At 34.9% G+C, this 26,766-nt stretch overlaps 1 protein-coding gene across 2 annotated transcripts; it reads right to left on the bottom strand.

The window, feature by feature from the left end:
• Positions 1–77: 77 nt before the first annotated feature.
• On the bottom strand, positions 78–26,127 carry LOC125679015 (uncharacterized). Of its 2 annotated transcripts, XM_056153693.1 has the most exons (15): positions 26,020–26,123; positions 20,645–20,683; positions 18,654–18,737; positions 18,431–18,527; positions 15,263–15,382; positions 14,068–14,125; positions 13,801–13,929; positions 12,903–13,362; positions 12,097–12,484; positions 11,142–11,352; positions 9,639–9,835; positions 9,153–9,331; positions 7,353–7,531; positions 5,409–5,496; positions 78–4,909 (listed from the first exon to the last, which is right to left on the bottom strand). In XM_056153693.1, the coding sequence occupies exons 2-15, from the start codon at positions 20,673–20,675 to the stop codon at positions 4,641–4,643; spliced, it is 2,490 nt and encodes an 829-aa protein (XP_056009668.1). In that variant the 5' UTR covers positions 20,676–20,683; positions 26,020–26,123; the 3' UTR covers positions 78–4,640. The 2 variants fall into 2 exon arrangements, with proteins under 2 accessions (XP_056009668.1, XP_048773841.2); XM_048917884.2 differs by lacking the exon at positions 20,645–20,683 and having other exon boundaries at positions 26,020–26,127.
• Positions 26,128–26,766: the final 639 nt, after the last annotated feature.

The following is a 26,766-nucleotide window of genomic DNA, read 5'->3' on the forward strand; positions in this document are numbered from 1 at the left end:
TCAAACCAATTATTCTGGAATTCAACTCTTTCAAAAATCAAGTCTTTCTGGCAATAGTACAACTGAATTTGAATCAATTAAGTAACTGAAATTTATTTGTTAACAAATATTATGTAAAAGTAAACAAAGAATTTCTGTACATATATATTACACAACAACTTCAAAAGTTACAACAGCAGTTTTGACATTAATTAACATATGAAATTTTTATCACAACTTGTACTGTTGTAATACTCCCATGCATCACGTGGGTCACAGTCATTTAAAATATGTTAAATGAACAGAATATTAAAGCAATGAAAATGTTAATCAACAATTTTCATGAACCTCTCATTAAAGGAACACGTTTCTATTCAGCTACGGAACTTTAGCCCTCTGAAAGAGTTGGGATTGGTCTGTCCCAATTTTGTTTTTTAGAACTACAGTTCCTGGCCATAGCGAGTCGTCATTACATTTTTTCACTATGATTAATTAAAATACCTTTTTGAAAAAAAAATTATTTCAATATTATTTATAGCTCATAGTTTATGGATATTGTATCATAAAATTTAGAATTATTTGCACTTAACACAATTTCAAAATAATTCTAACTAGCCGTGGTGGTGATATTGCATTATCAAATACTAAATTGAAATTTTGCAGCAGTTACAGTATTTTGAGGTTAGAAATTTTGCTTTGATGATTTCATGCATTATTCTCCAATTTTCTTAGCATTTTAGGAAAAGAAAATTTGAATAATTTTGCATAATTAAGTGAAATAAATTAATAGAAATTGGACTAAATTGACCTCAGAGTTTTTGTGAAATAGGTTTTCCAATGAAATATAGAGTGAAAAGGGGGCCTTTGTGGCAGAGTGGTTAGAGCATCACGCTCAAAATCAGACGGCCTCTCACCTCTGGTTGGCGCAGGTTCGAATCCTGCTCGTGCCAGTAAGTGAGAAAGTTTCCCAGTTTACTTGCGGAAGGTCAGTGGTCTCTTCCCAGCTACATTGTATCTGGGTTCTCTCTTCCACCAATAAAAAACTGGGCGCCACCAGATAACTGAAAAATTGTTGAGTGTGGCAGAAAATATTAATCAATCATTAGAGTTGAAATAAAATGAAATGACTCGCTTATGGCTAGTTTCTGTTATCGTTGCTTTATAAAGTTTGTTACATGTACAGTATATTACTGAGAAAGAAAAACTAGTCTTACAAGTGACATTTTCTTTGATTGATGTTACAGAATAACAAAGTCAAGAATAAACTCTAATTAAAAACGACTTTCTCTAGAAGATCAAGAACTCCCGTATTCTGGCCTATGTGAATATCTGTGTCATATTTTACAAAAATTTTAATGCTTTTTTTGTTGGTAGTAAAAGCAGGTTCATGACCCATCAGAAACCACAAACATCCGTTTATCTACAATGAATTTCAGAAGGTAGAGGGGCGTCCTAAAAAGTCTGGATCCCCCACCTCATCTCTCAAGTGTAATCAATCCTAAAAGTCTGGATCCCCCACCTCATCTCTCCTAAAAAGTCTGGATCCCCCACCTCATCTCTCCTAAAAAGTCTGGATCCCCCACCTCATCTCTCCTAAAAAGTCTGGATCCCTCACCTCATCTCTCCTAAAAAGTCTGGATCCCCCACCTCATCTCTTAAAAAGTTTGGATCCCCCACTTCATCTCTCCCAAGTGTAATCAATCCTATAAGTCTGGATCCCCCGCTTCATCTCTCCCAAATGTAATCAATCGTTGTCAAACTTGTCATAATACGCCTTGATGAATATTAATCTGACAGTCTGATTAAAATCAGTTTATTGTGAGAAGCAAATCGAAAGATATCTTGTCTAAATTTGATAGAAATTTTATCGAAATCCTGACATAACATTAAGTGCTTACTTGCACATGCATGCACACACACCAAATAAATAAACCAACTAACAACAACAAAAACAAAAAACAAAACCCTGCAAACTGTATACCCTCAGAGGTAGTGATAAAAGTGTACACTGATACTCCACAAAATCACGATGACATTTATACATATAACAATTGAATAATTGCATTATAGTGTGATAATTACTGTAAGATGTCCTGATGGTGTCGGATTGGCCTATTACTCGGAGATCAAGGCCTGATTTAAATAATGCTCTTCTTTCTACATTTAGAAATGACGGATAATTTACTTTGGCACAACAATGTATAAATTACAAAGCATTAAAACCATATACAAAAATAAAATATATAATGCCTATAGTGTATATTTTTAAAATCTCTCAACTGCCATAAATATACATTAATTCGTCCCATCGAGTATATAATAATCCTGATGTTTATGTATAAAACATGTAATTTAATGAAATATGCATTGGTTGAGACAGATTGTCAGGATACCATATATCCAGGTTTATTTTTTTTTTGCGATTATCTATTTTTCATTATTTTCGCAGTCTGCATTTTTTTATAACAAAAAATAAACACAAAACTTATTGTGAGTCATTAAAACAGCATAAATAGTTCACTTGGAGTAGAAGTTGCGCATAATACTAATTGACAATGGTGCCGGAGGGCCTTAATTTGTGCTCTCAATAATAAGAGGCAAATCACATGTAATCTTATTTATAATCTATATCATTATAGACACATACATCAATTATTTTTCGATCGCTTAAAGAAAATCAGTGTGTTTTAAAACTGATCTTGTAATGATTACAACTTGTGTGTATGGAGTACTAAAAGAAGTTTACTGTTAAGGTAATTCCACCCTTCTGTGACGTCATAAGATTTTGCAAAGTCAATTAATGATTTAATAAGATTTATGCATGACAGGAACATAAATTTTCTTGGAGTCTTTTTCAATAGTTATTGTAAAAAATCTTGATAACCACAAAATATTTTAAAAGTCTAATTTATATATGAATTATCAATTACATATTTCAAAATATTGAATCCAAGGGCAATAACTCTGTTTTCAATCAATTATTTGTCAAGTCCATTATGCGATAGATTTCCTTTATTTTCCACCAACATTTTGTATATTTTTTTTAAAGAAACAGTTTCATGAAATTGTTATGAATACTATTATATCGTTACAACCAGTTTTTGTGAAATTCTGATAATGCTGTTTAAAGAAAATTGCAATTTTCTGACATTGATAACAGCTAGGTTAATTGATAAAATTTTTATATTGCAAAGTCAATGATTTAATAAGATTTATGCATGACAGGAACATAAATTTTGTTGGAGTCTTAAAAGATTTAACCTATAGTTCTAGAAGGGTGGAATTACCTTAAATGAGACAATTTACTGGTATTTAAATCAAATTACTAGTATCGTACTGATCATCAAAACAAAAACTCTGTCAGCCTGAAAAAGGGAGATAACTCCTTAATTAATGACAATCAAATAAAATAATTTTCTTTTGAGAACTGTAAAATTATTGCCAAAAGTTAATTTTGCAATTAAAAAAAGCAGACTACATATTTACTTCATTTTCATGAAATTTTCACACCTCCCCCTCCCCCGGATATATATGGTATACAAAATTTCTAAGTAATGACTGGATGACTTATCACTATCACATTCAGTGCAAGTACTATAAAAATTATCTGACATTTAGTGTCACTATCACATTGTAATTCTACTGATAATGAAATGACTATCACATTGTAATTCTACTGATAATGAAATGACTATCACATTGTAATTCTACTGATAATGATATGACTATCACATTGTAATTCTACTGATAATGAAATGACTTATTGTTCTAATATATTTTAGTTCTACTAAAAAAATAAAATGACTTAGTTTTTAAACACATTTAAGTTTCACTAACAATAATATGACTTAGTGTTCACATACATTTTAGTTTCGCTACACATAAAATGACTTTGAGTTCTTAACACATTTTAGTTTCACTGCATACATAAAATGACTTCGAATTCTAAAACATTTTAGTTTCGCTACACATAAAATGACTTCAAGTTCTAACACATTTTAGTTCTATGAACAATGGAATAACTTTCACATTATAGGTGGTTCTACAAGGAAAAGTGACGCACAGGATTTTCATGCATATCAAGCACATTTATTCACATGATATTCATGTGAAAATTATGATATTTTTATATGCCTGTTTTTTTGTATAATATTCTATTATATATGATAGCTTTTGGCAGCTAGTTTTCCATGTAATAGTCATGCAGTATTCATGTGAAAATGCCCGTTGCATTCATTTATGCTACATTGAACTGTGAAGAAATGAAGGAACAAAAAAAGAGCTTATAGAACATGATTTTGTATAATTTCCATGTTATAAACACATAAAACAGATAAATAGCTTCATTCATTTTGTCAGTTTCTGTTAACCTCATTTTCTATCCTAATCTTGTTCAAAATCACACTTTGTATTTTGGATGATCTTCAGTCTTGAAACCTTTTTAAAATACATAATTGATGTTAGCATTACCAGACTAATCAAAATCAGATATATACAAACAAAATATTCTGCATGAAAATCATGTTTTTCATCTCTTTTCATTTTGTTCACATGCAAAATACTCGCATGAAATTCATGCAAACTTCATGTGAGATACTTTTCCCTGTGCATGAAACCGACTTATCCCACGGAGAAAGACAGAGGATGATTGCAGATTTCTCTTATCCTGCAGAGAGAGACAGAGGACGATTGTAGATTGTCTCATTGTCGTATCCATACGAGCGATACAATTTCCCCTTGACAGCAGCTTCCTCCAGGACCCGCATCATCATGATTGACAGTTTGTGGTCCTCCTGCACCACATTCAGGGTCGTGTACATAGACGACAGAGCGGTGACATAGGCGGTGGTCAGATTGGCCTCACGCTCTGCCTCTGCAATCACCTGAATTTTCTGGGCCTCAGCATTACCTGCCTCTGTGATCTCATAGGCTGTAAAAATAACATGTCTGATATATATAAATATATATTTAACATTCACAGTCCTCAGTGGACAGCTGCCCTTTAGCAGTCTGTATGCAAATTACATGTTTGACGTATGTACCTGTTTTGTACATTTACAAAATAAAATTGTGTATTTTTCTAACAAGAAAGACTATGCAATGGCTACAACTATTTAAGATATTAGAAATTGGATGATTTTTATGACACAGCTGCATGACTGTAACAAATACAAATACAATGTACCAAAAGTTTCTCTTTAATGAAATCATTTATCGGGGCATATTTCATTGGCTTTTAATTTTTGTGACTTACTTTCACTTGTACAAATCTCATTGACAATGTCTTATACCCCTAGGTATGACTCGCACCTTCATTATTTAATTGGTTTGTTTGATATAGAGTAATTTCACTAGCTATGACTAATACCTTCGTTGTGTACTTGGTTCGTTTGACAAAGAGTAATTTTACCATTAGTTATGACTCATACCTTCGTTGTGTAGTTGACTCGTTTGACGTTGAGTAATTTTATCCTCCACTGCCTTGTTTTGTTTAAGTTGTTCTGTATTTGCATATTCCTTTAACATAAAATGATACTTTAGCTGTTTCCCTATACATCCAAGGTTATATACTCACAAATGACAAAATCAAAATTTACAATTTATTAATCGAAAATATAAACTTGATTAAAAAAGAAGCTTGAATTGAACTATTTTCTTAACAAACATTTGTGAAATCAAGTGCTTGTCATAGTAATCTCAGTTGAGATTCAACTTGGCTGTCGCCTTCACTGGTGAAGGTGTCAGTCCAAATATCCAGCTGAGCCGAATCTCGTCCAAGATTATTGTAACAGTAGAGTCATTCATTTTTGTTGGGTTCAGTCCAAGAAGAAAAAATAGCATGTTCTTGGTGACTGGCTGGTTCACTTTCACCTGTTCGCACCATGAAAACAACGAAAATGAGATTTTGCAATATCTTATTCATAATTCACCTAATGCATGGTTTTCACCTAAAAGCAGTTTTTCAAAAACAAGCATTCTGAAAGTATTGCAGGGCAACACATCGTCCCCTACTGGCAGAAAAATCTTAGACGAAAATAGAATGCAAACTTCTTGCATGATTTGCTACAAATTCAATTTCGAGAGACAAAAGACCACCAACAGTACATAATATGTCTGTGAAAAGCTAATATAGGGTGTTTTTCTTACACCATGATTTGTAGAACTTGGCTTCCAGTAATATCAGCAATCATCAGGGTGTGGCATACTTTTTTTGCATAGTAAAAACAGACAAATCATGTACTCTCTATGTAATATTTTCACTTGGCATAAGATGTATGTGTACAAAGTTTGATGGTTCTAGCCCCAACGGTTCGGTCTGTATCCTGCTACTACGAACTTTACCTTTGACCTTGAGAAACAATAAGGAATCCTCCATTCGGCATAAAGTGTTATGTGTAAAAAGTTTGACAGTCCTAGCTGAAAGAGTTCGGTCTGTATACTGCCTACAAAGTTTTCATACTAAGTGATACTGCGACCTTTACCTTTGACCTTGAAAAACAATAGGCATCTTCCTCTCATCATGGTGATCAAATGTACCAAGTTGCAATATCCTGGAGCTTGCAGTTCGTATTGTATCCTGCCTACAAGGTTTTCCTACTAAGTAATACTACGACCTTGACCTTTGACTTCTGACCTTGAAAAACAATAGGCATCTTCCCCTCATCATGGTGATGTTGTAAGTTGTAATATTCTGGAGCTTACTGCTTAGTTTGTATCCTGCCCACAAGGTTTTCTAACTAGGTTTTCCAACTAAGTAATACTACGGCTTGACCTTTGACCTTGGAAAAAAATACATCTTCATCTCATTATGCTGATCAAATGTTCACATTATGTTCCAATCCCTATTTTTCTCGAGTTATGGCCCTTGGATTTAGAAAATTAATTAAAAGCAAATATTACATCTTCATTGAAACCTTATTCCACATTTTTTAAAAGTTTAGTTTGCCTTACATTTCAACTAATAATGTAATACATGGTTTATGTGGGTTATTGTAAAAAAAAAAAAAAGAAAAAAAAAAAAGAGCACCCACAGGCCTTATCGGTCACCTGAGTATTAGTATAAAAAGGGCCATAACTCAAGAAAAAAATAAAGGACTGAAACACAATTTGAACTTGATCAGTAACTTGTTATGGTAAAGCAATCCGGTACACGATGTACCAAATATTAAATGAATATCTGCAATCATGACAGAAAAAAGGCGGAAAATTGATTGGCTGAACTGACAGACAGACAGACAGAGTGCAAACCTTAAGCCCACTACTGGCGGAGCAGACAGACAGACAGAGTGTAAACTTAAAGTCCTTTTCAACTCCACCGGTAGGGGACTAATAAAAGTTTCTCCATGGTTTAGGATGTTTGAAGCTTATCTTACCTCGAGAAGAACGCTCTTCAGAAACTGTTCCGACACTTCCTTTGGAATTTTCACCTTCGTCAGCTGAAAGTACTTTATAGTGACATGGTAGCCCTGGTCACATGACGCGGGGCCCAGACAATAGCTACAGGCTGTGATGTTGGTACAGCTGCCGGGACAACAGCTCGGGCAACAGTTACCTGAAAAAATGTGTATATAAATATTTACATTTACCTGATAAACGTACACAGGTGCTGTAGTATATAAAAATGTGTACATAAATATTTACATTTACCTGTAAAATGTACACAGATATATAAAAATGTGTACATAAATATTAAACGTACACAGGTATATAAAAATGAGTACATAAATATTTACATTTACCTGTAAAATGTACACAGATATATAAAAATGTGTACATAAATATTAAACGTACACAGGTATATAAAAATGAGTACATAAATATTTACATTTACATGTAAAACGTACACATATATATAATAAATGTGCACATAAATATTTTCATTTAGTAATACCTGTTAAACATACACAGATATATAGGAAATAAATTTCATTTTTGAAAATGTATGAAGGTATGAACTGCGACACTTCATGTTGGCGTACTTTTCATGAGGGTATGAACTGCGACACTTCATGTTGGCGTACTTTTCATGAGGGTATGAACTGCGACACTTCATGTTGGCGTACTTTTCATGTGGGGCTAATGTGAAGCGTTGCAGTTCATATCTTCATGTATTTTCAAAAATGAAGTTTATTTTTTATATAACAGAAAGGGAGAAAATGCAATGCACCAGACCAGGATTTGGATCCGGCTGGTTGTATTGTTCCCTTCCTGTTACATTTGGTGCTGTAGACCAGCCCCTGGAACTGACAGGTGATAATACCTGTCCGGAATAAAGATCCTGGGTTGATGTCTTCAAGGTGTGATGACATTTAAGGAGGGAGGAATGTGGCGGACTGACAGGTTTGATAGCTGGTGACCAGATAACTCAGTTAGCACCTGCCTACAGATTCAGGGGGCCGGGGTTCGAATCCTGAATTGGTCTATTGTATTTTCTCCCTTCCTGTTACACTCACTGTCACATTTACATTTTACTTTCATTTCTGTCTAAATTCCCATTGAAATAAATGTACTATATTTATTTGTATTCATAAGCACATATTGTTTACAACTGCAATGCATTCATGAGGAAATGGGTATCATTACAATATTTAGAATATCAAAGCCAAAAAAGTTGGAAACTCTAAATACAGTGAAACATACTTATAATGAACACACTTATAATGAATTCATGCTTATAACGAATCCATGCTTATTGCGCTGTGATATTTATTCCCTTATGAAAGGAATATAACAAAAATTTTATTGCTGGTCCTGAAAGCCTGCTATAGTCATGTTTTATACTTGTATAATAAAATTTGGTTATAACAAACTTTTGCTGATCCTGGAGGCTTAATTACTATAACCGTGTTTTACTGTATAATGAAGTTCAGTGATAACAAACTGTTTTTGCTGGCCCTGGAGGTTCGCTATAACCATATTTTACTGTATATGGTATATAAATACCAAAATTAACAAGGCTGACGATGACCTATCAAAGTTTTAACTTTGACTTTTACTTAACTAAACAGTATGGTCAGGCTAAAGGCTATAAACGCAGACAGGCCAAAGCAACATAACTCTTAGTCTTCTAGCCTTGGGCTATTTCAAATGCTATTTAATTGACTGATGGAAAATGAAAAGGGAATTTAAGAACAAACGGATTCTTAATACAGGTAAAAAAGTATTGAACATACCCTCCAGTCTCTCTTTCAGAGCGTTGTGGAAGTATTTTTCTAGATTAGCTCTGTTGAGTCGGAAGCTGTTTACAGATATGCTTGTGGCCGAATTCTTTATCTTGCTCTCGATAATGGATCGAATCACAGAGTCATATCCTGTATCAAACTCGCTGTGTAAAGTCCCGATCTCCGATTTTCTGCTCAATAAAGAAACCATACAATAACTACACATCAATGACAAAATGAATTGAGGGGTTATAATAATTAATTACTCAAGAATTATAAATTCTGAAATAATAGCATCAGACAGGTTAGTTCTATCACATAAAACTGTTTAAATGCATTGTGGTTGAAGTAAAACATGCACATACACATTTTTATTCTCATGCTACACCCCATTGTGTTTTCAATGAATGGGACTTCAAATTCACCTGAGAACATGCACATTTTTATTCTCACGCTACACCCCATTGTTGTTTTTTATGAATGGGACTTTGAACTTACCTGAGAAAGTACTGCACGTGGTACACAATATCGATACTCATTTTATCTGCTGTAAACACACCATGTGACTTGGTGATGATGTGTGCACTGCGGGGAAATGTCAGGAAAGCCGTGCTGGGACCGAGAATGTAACATCCAAATTCGTATACAGTGGACCGGTCTACAACACCCGTCACTTTGTCGTACTTCAAGGCGTACTGAAATAGTAAGGCGATACTTCGGTGACTTCTGGATGTACTGTAATACATATATTTATACTGCAGTCACAGCGTTCGCTTCGTAACCAGGAGATTGTGAGATCAATGTAAACATAAGTACACTGATAGCGCAGTGGTAGAGCGGTCCCTTCGTAATCAGGAGGTCGTGAGTTCAAGCCCTGCTCATGCCATGGCTGTGTCAAGCCTAAGACGTAAACATAAGTAGTGATTGCTCCTTCGCCAAATGCTCGACATTTAGAAGTGAATATCACAGGTCTTTCAGATGTGACCTTAAAAATGGAGATCCTGGTGTTGGTATATTACAGAGCCCTCAATGCTATGGGTCGGAATGCTAAGCATAGGTCTAAGTCTACAACTGCTGATGTCTCAATATGAGAGAAAATATTTCAAAGGGATGTAAAACAAACACTGCTGTCTGACTGTCACACTTTAGGACAGTATAATAACAAAACCATACTGCTGTCACACTTCAGCACATTTAAGAACTGAATTTTTTTTTTTACATATTTACATTCTACTTTCATTTCTGTTGGAATTCCCAGCTATTAACTTAAAATAGACATACTGTATAAAGATCATGTACAGTAAAACACGATTATAGCCAGTGAAAAATAGTTCATCATATAAACGAAACTCCACTATACAGTAAAACACAGTCACAACAAACCTCCAGGGCCAGCAAAAAACAGTTTGTTATAACAAACTCCATTACAGTAAAACACGGTTATAGAATACCTCCAGGGCCAGTGAAAAATAGTTCATCATATAAACGAAACTTCATTATACAGTAAAACACGGTTATAGAATACCTCCAGGTCCAGTGAAAAACAATTTGTTATAACCAAACTTCATTATATGCAATAAAATGTTCATTATTTTCCTCTCCTATGGGTATAAATATCATTTCACATTAAGCATGAATTTGTTATTAACGTGTTCGTTATAAGTGAGTTCTACTGTAAGACAAGGTGTTACACACTCGGGTACTCATACATCTCTGAAACAAAGGCTTCATAGGTGACAACAAGAGGCCCACGGGTCACATCACTCATCTGACAACAAAAAGCATTAGACTTAGTTATTCATAATTCAAAGTTTTTAATAAAAACTGGAGGCAGCCATTGTCATTGATTCAAAACCATCAATTACCCCCCCCCCCCCTCCTCCCTTTGAACTTTTCTCCACCAAGTTTTCCTTTGGCAGCTTAAATTCAGCTGATTCAGAATTTAAGTTCACCATTTCAACTCTATAGCTTACTGAAAGCCCTGCATGTAAATGTACGAACCTCATGATAATCCAAATAGACAAAGCTGCTGGGAAACAGACCCAGGAACACAATGGCTGCTATTGATGAAATCACTACAGCGATGATACATATTTTCTGTCGTGGAGTCAGGTCCCTGTTTTTGGTAATAAACCTCCACAGCCTTTTGAAAAATCCACACACTGCTGCACAGCAGGGGTTGGTGCATTTTATATTCTCTTTTCGTTCTTCACTTTTAAACAATGCAATAAAATCAATGTTTTCCGGGTCAGGAATCATGTCAACATGAGAAAACTTATCTAATTTACACACAAAAATTCAAAGTTTATGGGTCCTGTTTTACAAAAGAGCTTACAACTAAGACTAAAAATGTTACGTACAAATTTTACAAACATTTTAACTTAAACAATTTTGTGAGACTATACTCATTTAAAAGCACATAACTAAAATCTTAATATTCACATTCAAATCACAATTTCATCAATGCAAAGAATGAAATAAATTGCAATTTTAAAGAAGATTTTGATCTTATAGTTGTATCATAAAGTTTGATCATTAGTTTTGGAGTAAAATCAATTTCAACTGATATCAGACTGATGAAAACGACATAATTATATTAGATATAAATGTATTTGACAAACAATCCTTAACTTGTGGTTTTGACATTAATGAATTCATTCTGATGCCTCTTCTTTGACTTCTAAGAGCAATACTGTATACATGGTTGTATTTGTATTTCTGTGCTTGCAGACAATTTTGCCTTATTTATTTGCCAAGACACTTTATAAAAAAGATAAGCTCGAAAAGTTTTGCCCAGTCTTAGATTTGACCACTGAAAATGAGGGCGAAAGGGGCAAAAATTAAAAAGGGGGTGGGGCAGGGGCAGGTCGAATATTTCCCTGTATACAACTTAGTAAATTAAAAAAGCTATTAAAACACTTGAGAGTAAATGTAAATATGTCGGACTTAGGCATACCTGTCCTCAGTGTGAGGCCTCCCTTCCTCCAAACTCCTGAGTTGTTCCAATGTACTCTGTGAGGACCTCCTCTTTAGTAGAAGTTCTTTCTTCTCCTCTAACCCGGGGTCCTCCTCTGCCTTGTCTCTCTGTCCTTTGTCCATCACTGAGGCGATCGGTGGAATGGATTTCCCCATCAGTGTTGTATCTTCCCTCAGCTGGTCGGGTATTCTGTCTTCTAGCTGGGAGTCCTTTGTGTGGATCTTGTTGAGAGAGGACATCCGTTTTGTCAGGAGTGGGGGAAGGGCTCGTGTCTCTTTGGTTTCTCTAGTACTCGGAATTTCTTCTTCTATGAAGGCTGCTGTTGGTAGTTGAGGGGGCGGAACCTCAGGATCTGGGATCTCCTTACCTGATAATGAAATAAAATCCACAGTCAGGAGGCAACTACTATATATATATAGTGTTCATTACTGTAATTTATAAATTCATGGGAAAATATTTCAAGACTTTCTTCAACATTTGCTATACAATCAAAACCTTTTCCCCACATTACTGGTAAAAATACCAGATATCTGTATATCTGCATAAAGTTAATTTAATAAGTTGAAACCATGTTTGGTTAATTACTATAAACTGAAAATCATTTATTCAGTAAGTAAAAATTTTTCAAATTTGCATACATCTAATCTTTTAGATATTTTCTCGAAAAGTTGTGCATTTCTATGCCAAGTATGATTTGATACATCAATAAAGTTTTCATGAACGTCGCTTAAGATTTACAGATTCAAGTTTGAAAGCAGTCATAGTAAATCAAAGAAAATCCTTACCAGTCATGGCCTCTATGACCTCTTTCTCCCTGATCTTTTTCTTCCTTTTCTTGGATTTTTTCTTTGCCTTCTGCCACAGCGACTCCTCCTGTCCAGCTAGCTCGTCCGCCCCCTCCATCTCTCTGGGACTGGTCTCTCTGCGTTTCTTCTTTGACTTCTTTACCGTCCCCTCAGCCTTTTCCTCCATTTCCTTGGGCATCTGCATCAAGAGATGGGTCTTACCATTGGTCAGTAGGCGACCCTCACCATTGGTCAGTAGATGGCCCTCACCACTGGTCAGTAGTTGATCCTCGCTAGTGACCGGGAGGGAATCCACACGGACAACTTCCCTCTCTTTCTTTCTTTGTGACCGTTCTGGAGAACCCTGCCCCTCACTGATATCAATTATTATATCCCCCTGATTTTCGACCGTCTGAGATATTTTTTGCATGTCTGCTTCACTGGTTTTTCTCATAAGGCTCTGTCATGAACAATTATTCAGCATTAAAATCAAAATGTATTACAGAAATTATCTACCTCCAAATGCAAATCAAACAGTTCCACAGTTTCATCAAATACAGTCAAACCTCGTTATCTCAAACTTGATGGGACTGAGAAAAAAACAGGAGATATCCAAGGATTTGAAAGAATAAGGGTAAAATATTTAATGAATAAGTGGTTGGGACTTCTGAATCACTTCGACATATCCATGGAATTCAAGATATCAGTGTTTGAGATATCAGTGTTTGAGATATCAGTGTTTGAGATATCAGTGTTTGAGATATCAGTGTTTGAGATATCAGTGTTTGAGATATCAGTGTTTGAGATATCAGTGTTTGAGATATCAGTGTTTGAGATATCAGTGTTTGAGATATCAGTGTTTGAGATACAGAAGTTCAACTGTAAGTCCAATATCTACCTTTTTCTTTTTCTTTTTCCTTGACCTGATCGGGGAATCTTCTTCTCCTGCGGGCCCTATCGATGTCTCCCCACTTTTGTCCTCAGTCATCTTATGGTCAGAACTTTTCACCAGGATCTGCAGGGAAGACTACGAACAGAATTCCTAGCTTTATTATAGAGTCTATCTATAAGTCACTGAATGTAAGATAGAGTCTATCTATAAGTCACTGAATGTAAGATAGAGTCTTCCTATAAGCCACTGAATGTAAGAATTTTTTTGATTTACCATTTCTACATCCTCTGTGGGTTCTGGCTTAGTGTTAATCCGTAGTTCTTCTCCATCTCTGAAATGATTCAAAAATCAAAATCTGGCAAAAAGAAAACAAAGACGCCACAAAGCAGGACTAATTCCCCCATAATATCCGGATAAAACAACATATTTCCAAAAGGGCTTCCAATGATCTTGTCTTTAAAATCTAAAACATAAGGTGGCATATTTCTGTCACCACTAGTCAAATAATTATGTCGATGTGTCAGATAATTATGTCGATGTGTCAGATAATTATGTTGACATGTCAGATAATTATGTCAACTTTTCAGTTAATCATGTTGACTTGTCATAAAAAAAAACCCTGAAAGAAATTGTCCTTTAAAATCTAATTAACAATGCTTGTATTGGACAACATTCTTATGTTTAATTACATGCAACAATTAAAAACAGAGTACACTCAAAGTCTTGCACATATAGAATTTAGGCCTATTGAAGTTGCTTATATTGAATGAACTGTTATATGGAAGTAAAGATAAATCATTTATATGATGATGATCAGTAACATTGAACAATACATGTATTCCTATTACAGTCTACTCCACTTATACTGAAGTCACTTATATTGAACTATCTGTTATATTGAACTAACTATTGTATTGAAGTAAAAATAAATCACCAGTAATATTATATACACATAGATCAACATCAGTTATATTGACTTTGAAAACTGCCACAGTGTTCTAGAGGTTAGAGCGTTCGCCCCGCATGAAGAAAACTGGGGTTCGAATCCCCGCCGCGACAGACCTAAGTCGTTAAAAGAGGTATGGTGACAGTTCCATCACCAAATGCTCGGCATCAGGTGTGAATGTCACGGGACCTCAGAGATGACCTTAAAAATGGATGTCCTGTGTCACAGTAGGTGTGGAACGCTATATAAAGAACCCTGACTGCTCAATGGCCGTAAGCGTCGAGCAAAAACCTATATTGGAAGTCCTTCACAGGTTTTGGTGATGTCTCCATTCAAGTGAAAAATTCTTGAGAGGGATGTTAAACAAGATACAATCAATCATATTGACTTAATTTGGATCGATATGATGAACAATTCAATAGTTGGTCCCCTGAATTTCAATATATCCGGAGTATACTGTATTTATCCCTCTCTATCTCATAAAATAATTGCCCGTGTAGTACAAATGGCACTGCAACTTACTTTTTGTGGCTCTTTTTCCGTTTAAGTTTGCGTTTATTCTTCCCCAGGAACACTGTTTCCTGGGGGGCTGCGGTGTTACCCTCTCCAGCGTGGGTGGGGCCTGCATCCTCAGCCTCATTGCTGTCAAAAGAAAGACACTTGACAATAACAGAAACTATCAAATTAAATCTCCTGGCAGACCAGTTGTAATTAGATTTTGTACAATGCTGGACTGCAGGTCCAATCATCAAACACATTAAGCCTGGAAAGAGCTCAATGCACATTATGGAGACTTGATACAATAACAAACTAAAATTGGATGTAAGTGGTGATGTATACATTTTGCCTTCGTGTGGTTGTAATGAATATAAATACAAAATATCCCATGGAGATCCAGGTTAGATTAGGTCCTTAGTACCCCTTGCTTGTCGTAAGATGCGACTAAATGGGGTGCAGGTCCTAAAAGGATGAGACCGCAAAAACCGAGGCCCTGTGTCTAGCAGGTGTGGCACCATGAAGATCCCTCCCTGCTCAATGGCCGTAAGTGATGAGCATAGGTCTAAAGTTTGGAGCCCCTCACCAGCAATGGTGATGTCTCCATATGAGTGAAAAATTCTTGAGTGGGATGTCAAACAATATAAAATCAACCAACCAACAAATATGAAATTCCTAAAGAATAAGGGACTTTGAAATTTTCATTGATATGTTCTAAAGTTGAAATGAATTATCCTCTCAGTATATCTCTCTACAAACTTTCCCCACTATTTTGGACATATTGAGAGTATAAATTACATTCTTTCAAAGCACCTGATCCCGCCTCTGGTATGTCCAGGGGTCCGTGTTTGCCCTTCTCTTATAATTTCCTATTCTTTGTGGGATTTATGAGATCGATTGTTGTTTGTTATCTTCACTTATTCCTAAGTGTTCATTTACTTACAAAAACATAAATCAAGTTTTCATTTTCATCATTTTTCAAAAGGTAATTTATATGTAGCTAGTGTCGTCAATAAACTCAGATGATCGGTGAATCACTCTATATATGTCATGTATCCTCTCCTTATATACACAAGTGTTGGTAATCTACATTCTATCTCATTGGATGACTGTAATCTACACTCTATCTCATTGGATGACTGTAATCTACACTCATTGGATGACTGTAATCTACACTCATTGGATGACTGTAATCTACACTCATTGGATGACTGTAATCTACACTCACTGGATGACTATAATCTACACTCTATCTCACTGGATGACTGTAATCTACACTCACTGGATGACTATAATCTACACTCTATCTCACTGGATGACTGTAATCTACACTCTATTTCATTGAATGACCAGAATCTACATTCTATCTCATTGGACGACTGGAGTCTACATTTTATCTCATTGGACGACTGTAATCTACATTCTAACTCATCAGATGACTGGAATCTATATTCTATCTCATTGGACGACTGGAGTCTACATTCTATCTCATTGAACGACTGTAATCTACATTCTAACTCATCAGACGACTGGAATCTATATTCTATCTCATTGGACGACTGGAGTCTACATTCTATCTCATTGAACGACTGTAATCTACATTCTAACTCATCAGATGACTGGAATCTATATTCTATCTCATTGGACAACAGACTTTGGGACAGGTATACTGGTGTGTCCATTACTAGATTTTCCAAGTTACTAAACAGGGGCACAGAAAAACTGAAATAATGGCAGTCAATAGCACATGATGCCTTATATATTTACTTACTATCACACACATGCACAAACAATCCCTCATATCAGACATTTAAAATCCCTCATATCACACACTTACATCCCTTATATCACACACTTACAATCCCTTATATCACACACTTACAATCCCTTAATATATCACACACTTATAATCCCTTAAACCACACACTTACAATCCCTTAATATATCACACACTTATAATCCCTTAAACCACACACTTACAATCCCTTATATCACATACTTACAATTCCTTATATCACACACTTACAATCCCTTATATCACACACACACTGACAATCCATTATATCACACACTTACATCCATTATACCACACACTTATAATCCCTTATATCACACACACACTGACAATCCATTATATCACACCCTTACAATCCCTTATATCACACACACACTTATAATCCCTTATATCACACACTTACATCCCTTATATCACACACACACTGACAATCCATTATATCACACACTTGCATCCCTTATATCACACACTTAAATCCCTTATATCACACACACACTGACAATCCATTATATCACACACTTGCATCCCTTATATCACACACTTACAACCCTTATATCACACACACACTGACAATCCCTTATATCACACACTTATAATCCCTCATATCACACACTTACATCCCTTATATCACACACTTACATCCATTATACCACACACTTATAATCCCTTATATCACACACTTACATCCCTTATATCACACACTTACAATTCCTTATATCACACACTTACAATCCCTTATATATCACACACACTGACAATCCATTATATCACACACTTACATCCATTATACCACACACTTATAATCCCTTATATCACACACACACTGACAATCCATTATATCACACCCTTACAATCCCTTATATCACACACACACTTATAATCCCTTATATCACACACTTACATCCCTTATATCACACACACACTGACAATCCATTATATCACACACTTGCATCCCTTATATCACACACTTACATCCCTTATATCACACACACACTGACAATCCATTATATCACACACTTGCATCCCTTATATCACACACTTACATCCCTTATATCACACACACACACTGACAATCCCTTATATCACACACTTATAATCCCTCATATCACACACTTACATCCCTTATATCACACACTTACATCCATTATACCACACACTTATAATCCCTTATATCACACACTTACATCCCTTATATCACACACTTACATCCCTTATATCACACACACACTGACAATCCATTATATCACACACTTACATCCCTTATATCACACACACACTGACAATCCCTTATATCACACACTTATAATCCCTCATATCACACACTTACATCCCTTATATCACACACTTACATCCCTTATATCACACACACACACTGACAATCCATTATATCACACACTTACAATCCCTTGAAGCCCAGGGCGACTGCCTCCTCATACGTTGGTAGCGCTGCATCGGGATAAACAGGCTCGGGGTGAACAAAACTATCTTCCTTTTGTTCTACAAGTCAACATATTACTTTACATGAATATCCTCTCTGGATTAAAGTTATTTTTTCTTGTATTAGACTTGAAACTCACAATTTCAGTAGATCTTACTAAGCTGGGAGAACTTCGTAGCATATACCTTCATACAGAAGTCTAAGAGCTTGGCGATCTAGTGGAGCTATAGCCATTAAGGTCTTACTCGGATTTCTGTCATGAACTTCATCTGCATAAATCAAGTTACATCATTATTTCAGCAGACTCGTAATACATGATATTCATATCAATTAATACCATACATCTAGTAATTCTGATAGTCGTATCAAATACCGTACATCTAGTAATTCTGATAGTCGTATCAAATACCGCACATCTAGTAATTCTGATAGTCGTATCAAATACCGTACATCTAGTAATTCTGATAGTCGTATCAAATATACCGTACATCTATAGTAATTCTGATAGTCGTATCAAATATACCGTACATCTATAGTAATTCTGATAGTCGTATCAAATACTGTACATCGGGTAATTCTGGTGCAGCTAGCCTGGTACCGTTATGTTGGATTTTTCAGAGGATGCAAAAAAAAATTGCCAAAAATAAGTGCCGAAATTTCTATCCATATGAATGGTACATTTGTTAAATGAAACTGCAAGTACCAAAAATCAAAGTGCTAAAGTTTCCAACCACTTTTTGTTTTAGAAAAACTCGCCAAAATTATTTCCCATTAACTAAATTAACTTAGCTACAGTTGTGTGTGTGTTTATATATAAATATATATGTATATATAATTTACTTGGATATAGTGAATTCTACATCATTTTCCAACTTATACTGAAAATAATCACAATGGTACAAGATATGCATACACTCGAAAGACAGTAATAAATTTTAAGTACAACCTTACACATCAACAAATTTGTATTTCTTGTTGAAATATTTGTTAAATACTTAAATGTGTTAAGATTACCAACATTAAAAGTAATACTTTAACATTCATGGAGAGGAGAGTTTATCATGTTTTTCTATAGACACCAGAATCCCTTTCTATACAGATCAGCCATTAGAGTTTTAGGCCTGTACTATACAGAATCCCTTTCTATACAGATCAGCCATTAGAGTTTTAGGCCTGTACTATACAGAATCCCTTTCTATGCAGATCAGCCATTAGAGTTTTATAGGCCTGTACTATACAGAATCCCTTTCTATACAGATCAGCCATTAGAGTTTTAGGCCTGTACTGTACAGAATCCCTTTCTATACAGATCAGCCATTAGAGTTTTAGGCCTGTGCTATACAATGCTAATGCTGAAGTGCTGTGTTCACTTTGTGAACTGAGGTTTTGTGTCACTGATTGTGAAATTAATATTGTGAGTGCGATTGGGATTAATTTCACAAATTCATCAACAGTACAGCAATTAAACTGTAAGTATAGTAATTAAGATTAAAGTACAATTAAGTTGGATAATTAAAATGATATTTATTTAAAGTATGGTCTATCAAATAGGTTTAAACATTAGCTCTCAACACAAGCTACATTAAAAATATGAAGACAGCTAGGTGTTATAGCAATCTGATTCTATGATAAACACATGCCATCTTGTAAAATTAAAATCTTCATTTGTTCTTCTAGCTGATTCTATAAAAAATAATTCCAGGAAGATTTAGTTGTCTATAAATCTTTCAATGTTTCGTATCAAGAGGTTCAATTTTCATCCAGTTTCTGCAAATGTGTCCTAGCTTGCATGTTCATTTACTTGAATAAGGAGATACTATGTGATAAAGATACCTCAAAATTCTAAATAAAATCCAGAAAATAGTGAAAAAAGCTAGAAAATTATTCTTTAGTCATACATTTGTAGATTCTGATTTTAATTTAAATAATCATGCAGTTGGTCATGCAAACAAAACTTATATTTCAGCCTAAGTCCGATTGATTTACTAAATGTGGAAATGACGAGATTGCAAGATATAGGATAATGCTACTTCAGTGATCATGACAATGCGTTAGTTTTAGTTCGTGAAATTCTTCAGTGACCATGACGATGTGTTAGTTTTAGGTTGTGAAGTTCTTCAGTGACCATGCATGACAATATGTTAGTTTTAGGTCATGAAATTCTTCCACAGTTTACCCCATTTACTCCCAGTTTCCCCATCCGACATCTCTGAAACTAAAATTGATAATAATCATGATAATTAATAAATTGATTAAAATTAAGACATCAATTGAAATCAGGAAATTATTTGATATGATCAATTGATCGTGTATCATCTGGATGTTGTTGAAAAAAACATCTACTTTTAATAAATGTTGAGCAATTCTAAATTTTTAAAACAGCCTTTAAACATCCAATAAATGTGTACAAAAATAATAAAGTGGCCATCTAGTTTGTATGTTTATTTAATTTCAACATTTCAAAAGTTTATTTACATGTAACATAATTCTATCTTTTCACAAAGCCCATAAAACAGATTCAAATCATTAAATTAAATTCAAAATTTAAAAAGATATTGATATAAATGAACAAAGGCCCACAGGTCTTATTGGTCACTTGAGTAATGGTTAAAAGTATCACTCGCCCCAAGGACTATGAAACATATATACTGATTTCCTGTTTTGCATATAATGCTCCTGAAAACGCCCATACTGATGAAAGACTTTATATAATATATGGCATCTTCGCAAGCCAAGTGTCCGATTTGCTTACTCTCATCTCCATGAGAATTGAGAGTAAGTGAACTGGACACTTAATACATGTATATCTTATATTAACACTATATGACTAATTTGGACCTGTACATCCTGGAGTCAGAACCCCGCGCGATCGCGAGGTTGCAAAATTGACAATTTTGGTACACCCCTTTCTGATTTTCCTAAATGTGCAAAATTTAGTTTTTATACAATATCAGCAAAAATAAAGAAAAAGCGTCCTTCAAAAGATAAAGACAATAATCACTATGACCATTACAGTCTCACCCTGATACCAAAACCCCTACCCCTGGGTTAATAAAATTCAAGATTTTAGTAAAGGGCTAACTGCTCTTTCTAAATATCCATTTAATTTCAATTTAGTATCAATAGCACTAAAGGAGATGTTATTTAAATGTTTTACACAAACACTATAAAGTAAGTTTGGCCCCACCCTGGGGTCAGAACCCCTACCCCGGGGATCAAGAAATTTAAGATTTTAGTAAAGGGCTACCTGCTCCTTTAAAATATCCATTTAATTTCAATTTAGTATGAATATGCAGGTAGCATTAAATAAGATGATATGTAAATATTTTACACACACACTGCCAAGTTTGACCCCTCCCTGGAGTCAGAACCTCCCTCTACCCTGGGGATCATGAAATTTACAATTTGTTAGATGCCTTCCTGCTCTAAATCACCTATATTTGATATTTAGTTTTTCTTACAGCTAAATGTTTGGCAGTAGAAAAGATTTTTAAAAATGGTTTAATTTTTTACAGTTTTGCACTAGGGGTGCAGGAGTCCTGAAATATAGATGTCCCCCTTGTCCCAAAGAAGCTTCATACCAAATATGAAAAGAATTTGAATGGTAGTCATCAAGAAGAAGTTTAAAATTTTCAATTGTTGACGCACTACTGTGTGGACGATGATGGATAAAGACCAAAATCTATAGTAGGTCACCTAGGTGACTATACAATGATGGTTTCAATTTCCTTTCATATAAAAATATGTCAACCAGTTAATGGAGTTTTTAGATATTGGTACTTTTGACTGGATCAATGTGAAATGGATATACTCAGCATCTTTTGTGTTTGTGAAATGGCAGCTCATGTTTGATTAACCTGATGGTAAATATCTAGAGGAGTCCTCCATTTGACCCAGTCTGAGTCAAACAAGTTAAACATGACAGCTAGCGTACATTTTTCTTAAGCCATACTGCATCCAGTTTCAATGCATGCATAATATTACACTTGTGCTGTGAAGCTGAGTGTTTCCTGCACGAATTAATAGTATAACATCTAATCAAAGTCTGGCTAAAGTTTTGTTTCATACAATATAGAGTTTGATTTTCAATGACTCAGACATGGTCAAATTGTGGAATTTTGGATTTAGTTCTTTAAATCTTTGTTTTATAGTAGTCGACTTGCTTAATACGTGTGTATAAACATGTAACCGCCATGGTGGTCTAGAGGTTAGAGCATTCGCCCTGCATGCGGAAGGCTGGGGTTCGAATCCTGTCCGAGACAGGCCTAAGTCGTTACAATAGGTAGTGACAGTTCCATCGTCAAATGCTCAACATTAGATGTGAATGTCATGGATCCTCAGCGATGACCTTAAAACGGATGTCCCGGCGTGTCACAGTAGGTTTGGCATGCTAAAGAACCCTCACTGCTCAATGGCCTTAAGTGCCGAGTATATAGGTCTAAATTTGAAGCCATTGAAAAATTCTCGAGCGAGACGTTAAACAAGATACAATCAATCAATGATATAAAACATGTACTGGGTAGTGTATGTACATCTGTCAAGGTGATGGACAGATTGTATAGACACTCGTGGAAATGTTTCATAACTTGACGTGATTGATGGCCGATACATGGAATCTTGACATTGCATGCTAAGTATGTTGCAGACTTAAATAAGACTCATGTAAAATTTGTGGTGCTATACAAGGATGCAGGTATGGCGTGAATTGCCTCAAAAGACATTATCCCCCCAAGATGATTCATTCCAATAATTACAATCCTCGTGTCTGCATCAAAACCAACACTTTTAACATGGGTAAAAAAATTCAGCGTCGACTATCTTTTGCTTGCATGACATTAGAAGTGAAATTCACGGGTTTTTTTTATATATGATGATATACACTGACACAATAAAGATTGCTGTCATGGCCTTTTTTCAAAGCAGTGTGTAAATGTCAAAATTTGCTGCATTTCGCCTGCAGCTGGTAATTTTTTCTATGTCAGTGAAAAATTCTCAAATGGGATTGTAAAGCAATACACAAAGTTACAAAAACACATATCTCATGTATGTTCTTTATAGTGTTCATTGGATATTTTTGTTTACACAGTGTAAAAAAAAATCAATTATAGCATGTGTGTACAGTACTGAGAAATTTTATCAATAGTACAACCTCAAGGAGCAAAATATTGTCCTGGAATGATCACCTTATAGGGCAAAGCCTGACACACAGACTGTCAGTTTCTTTCCTAGATGTAAATTACATGCAAAAAAAAAAAACCCCAGCCTTGACAGGCATATCTCACTTTTCCTCTTGATTGCAATAAGTAAGATATGTTAGGGTTTCTAACATTTCCCAGTTCTGTTATGATTATAATTATACTGTGCATGATATGGGGTACTTTGTAACCATTTTCAGAATTAGGATGTGACACATTTATAATTATATACATTAACAGCATAATCAATTTATATAATTTTTTTAAAAAAAAATACCATTTTGGACTAGACCAGTCTACATAAAAATTAACAAAATTGAGGCATCATAAAAAAATATGATTTGAGATTAAATAACAGATGACTTTCAGAATCTTCATCAACCATACAAGAAATCTGTCAATCAATATAGCTCATACGAGAACACTTACACTATACTCAATATTGTAGAAGGGTTATCACATGTATTTAGGCCTTAAGTTTTGCAACCCTTCACTGGTGTTGGTGACGTCTCCATATGAGTGAAAAATTCTCGAGCGGAACGTTAAACAATATTAAATCAATCAACAAGGTAACAGAAATTAGTGTGAATGTGTTGCCAAATCCACGGATGAACAGAAAATCGAAAAACTTATTTTGATGACTGTCAGCTGCAGATCTGTAGCCCTCTAAGAAAAGATCGAGACAGGTCAGATCTGAAGCTATGTACAGATTTGTAGCGAGACAATAAACTGTATATAAGATTCACTTATTATAGTCCCACGGTAGTATTTTAATAATACATTAATGACATTAGTGTGATGCCCTCTCATGGCCCGAAGGGCCGTGAGAACGGAGCTCTCCTTAAAGGTAACACGTATATACATGTTTAAAGGAAAAATGTAGAAAAGTAAATGAAAAATTAAACCATACCTATGGAACTTGAAAATTTTGGTCCTAATGGCGTCGATTCGAATACTAGCTCATGAATATGTATTTCTCCATTTTGAATCTTGTGTACCCAAGTTCACGTCGTTCTGCATGAGATGTTACCGTAAAAGCATGTAAATCTTATTTTCTTAATCATATACATGTATAATCACTCCTTGATTGATGCGATTGTACCATGTCCCCTATGTTTGTGCATTTTCTAAACACCGACGCTAAATATGATGTCACAATGCACTGTTTACATCAGTTGCATAGAGTTTCCTGCGTTCAATGAATAGGCGGATCAAAAATGTCTAGTTAGAATACTTTGATTGAGCTCTGTCCTCACCCATTAGGTGCTAATTTTGGGATATTTTTTGTCCAGTTATGGATCTAGATACTAATGCCAATACTTTTGGCTTCACCCTCAAACACAGTCACGCTGTAAGACAAATTATTGTCTACCTGTATAGACCTTAATTCATAAATCTATTCATCAATGAACAGTGATTTTTCTACATTTTTTACAAGGGTCCTGTGGCTTTCGAATTGGGAAAAATTGTCGACATTTAGTCAAATTGGGAAAAATCAATTTCATCGTAAATAAGTTTTAAAATCATATCGAACATTAAATTATCTGTATTTTACACATCTAATTCTCTTTAACCTTCCAAAATTTTCAACTATTCTATCCCAATCATCATTCCCATAACTCTTTGTTAAGTCTTATGTATATAATTCACATCGAATGCTTATTTTTTTTTTTTCAAATACATTTTCCTTTCATAATTTTATCATTGGGAAAAATGCAAGCAAAATTGGGAAAAAAATGGTAGTTTTTATGAGGAGAGAGGGCCGAAATTCGGACCTAAAATGGGTCTTAAAAAGTCACTGATGAATGCATGGTAGATTCAAATTCAACAGAGGTGAGACACTTTTAATAATTCAAAACTTCTCTAGCTCATATACATTGTAATTCCCCTCTCCTATACTGTGTAAGGAATTTAAGAAAGCGGTCATTTGACATTTCAGATGGCTCATATTTTTCACACCTGCTAAAAATATTTACTATGTGGTTGAACCCCCTTACTATTCATTTTATAGTACAGTGAATGAAACCAGTCTTTATTTAAGTGGCTATGAATGAAATGTGCCAAGTGAATAATAAAAAGAATGTTTTGCAGAGTTTTTGAAATATACATACATGTATGATTCTTGTTCAACGGTCCTTTTAATAAATTTACCAATCCAACTAATGGAACACACAGTCAATGATCTTACCGAGAGGAAAATCTTTGACCCAACAGTTGTTTTGGCAAAGTTGACATAAGGAATTAACTTTTAAGTACGGCCTACAGGTGTGTGTATTTCTGTTTGATTATGTTTTTGCCGACGATGTCCATCACACTAACAAACCCCTCTATGAGAAATTAGTAGTACTGTTCTCACCTGTCTCTGATAGACTAGTACCTGATCCCGGACACTCTGTATTTTCAAGTCGACAGGTGCTAGTGTTTTTGTTTAATCTAGATACAAGCGCCAAACAAATTCAAAACGTATGAATGACTTTTATATAAAATTCAAACAATTTGGAACAACATAATATATTCCGAATACACAATAGCGTATAAAAAATATTTGCATATTTGATCTTTTTCATGTGCATTCAGGGCCGTAAATTAACCTTCAATTTGGAGGAGGCGGGAAATTAGGCGGGGGTCTGGGGGCCGCCCAGGCCCCCAGACGCTGAGCACATTTTGTGCACACTGAACACGTTTCGTGCAAAATCCTTGATTCTAGGGCCTTCTAAGATGTTACTTGACTAACTCATTCTAAAAGAAAGATTTGGAATGCTTTTTAAGGGAGGTATCATGTTCTTAGTTATTGGAAACAACATAAATTCTAATGAACTTTAAATTTTAATTTTTTTTGGCTCAAAAGTTGGAGGAGGCAGCTGCCTCCTCCGCCTCCATGTAATTTACGGCCCTAGCATTGTACATTTTCATTCCAATATATAAATTTTCATTTGTATTATCTATTTTTCAGTTGTATGGTATAATTTTTTATTTGCATTATATATATAATTTTTCATTTGTATGGTATATTATCTGGTTTGAACATATTTCCACGTACAGAAACGTAGGGGCTGTGTGTGTGTGTGTGTGTGTTTTGTTTTGTTTTTATTAGGGGACGGTA

Source organism: Ostrea edulis, chromosome 2 (genome assembly GCF_947568905.1).
Source record: "Ostrea edulis chromosome 2, xbOstEdul1.1, whole genome shotgun sequence".
NCBI lineage: Eukaryota > Metazoa > Mollusca > Bivalvia > Ostreida > Ostreidae > Ostrea > Ostrea edulis.

What these genes read in the sequence shown, in the direction of transcription:
- LOC125679015 (XM_056153693.1), bottom strand. Translation starts at nt 20,675, where the DNA reads ATGTCGGATGGGGAAACTGGGAGTAAATGGG. An exon ending in CACGTGCAGTACTTTCTCAG is followed by an intron (nt 9,332 to 9,638) that starts GTAAGTTCAAAG and finishes TTTATTGAGCAG; the next exon opens with AAAATCGGAGATCGGGACTT. An exon ending in GAGTCAACTACACAACGAAG is followed by an intron (nt 4,910 to 5,408) that starts GTATGAGTCATA and finishes TTATTTTTACAG; the next exon opens with CCTATGAGATCACAGAGGCA.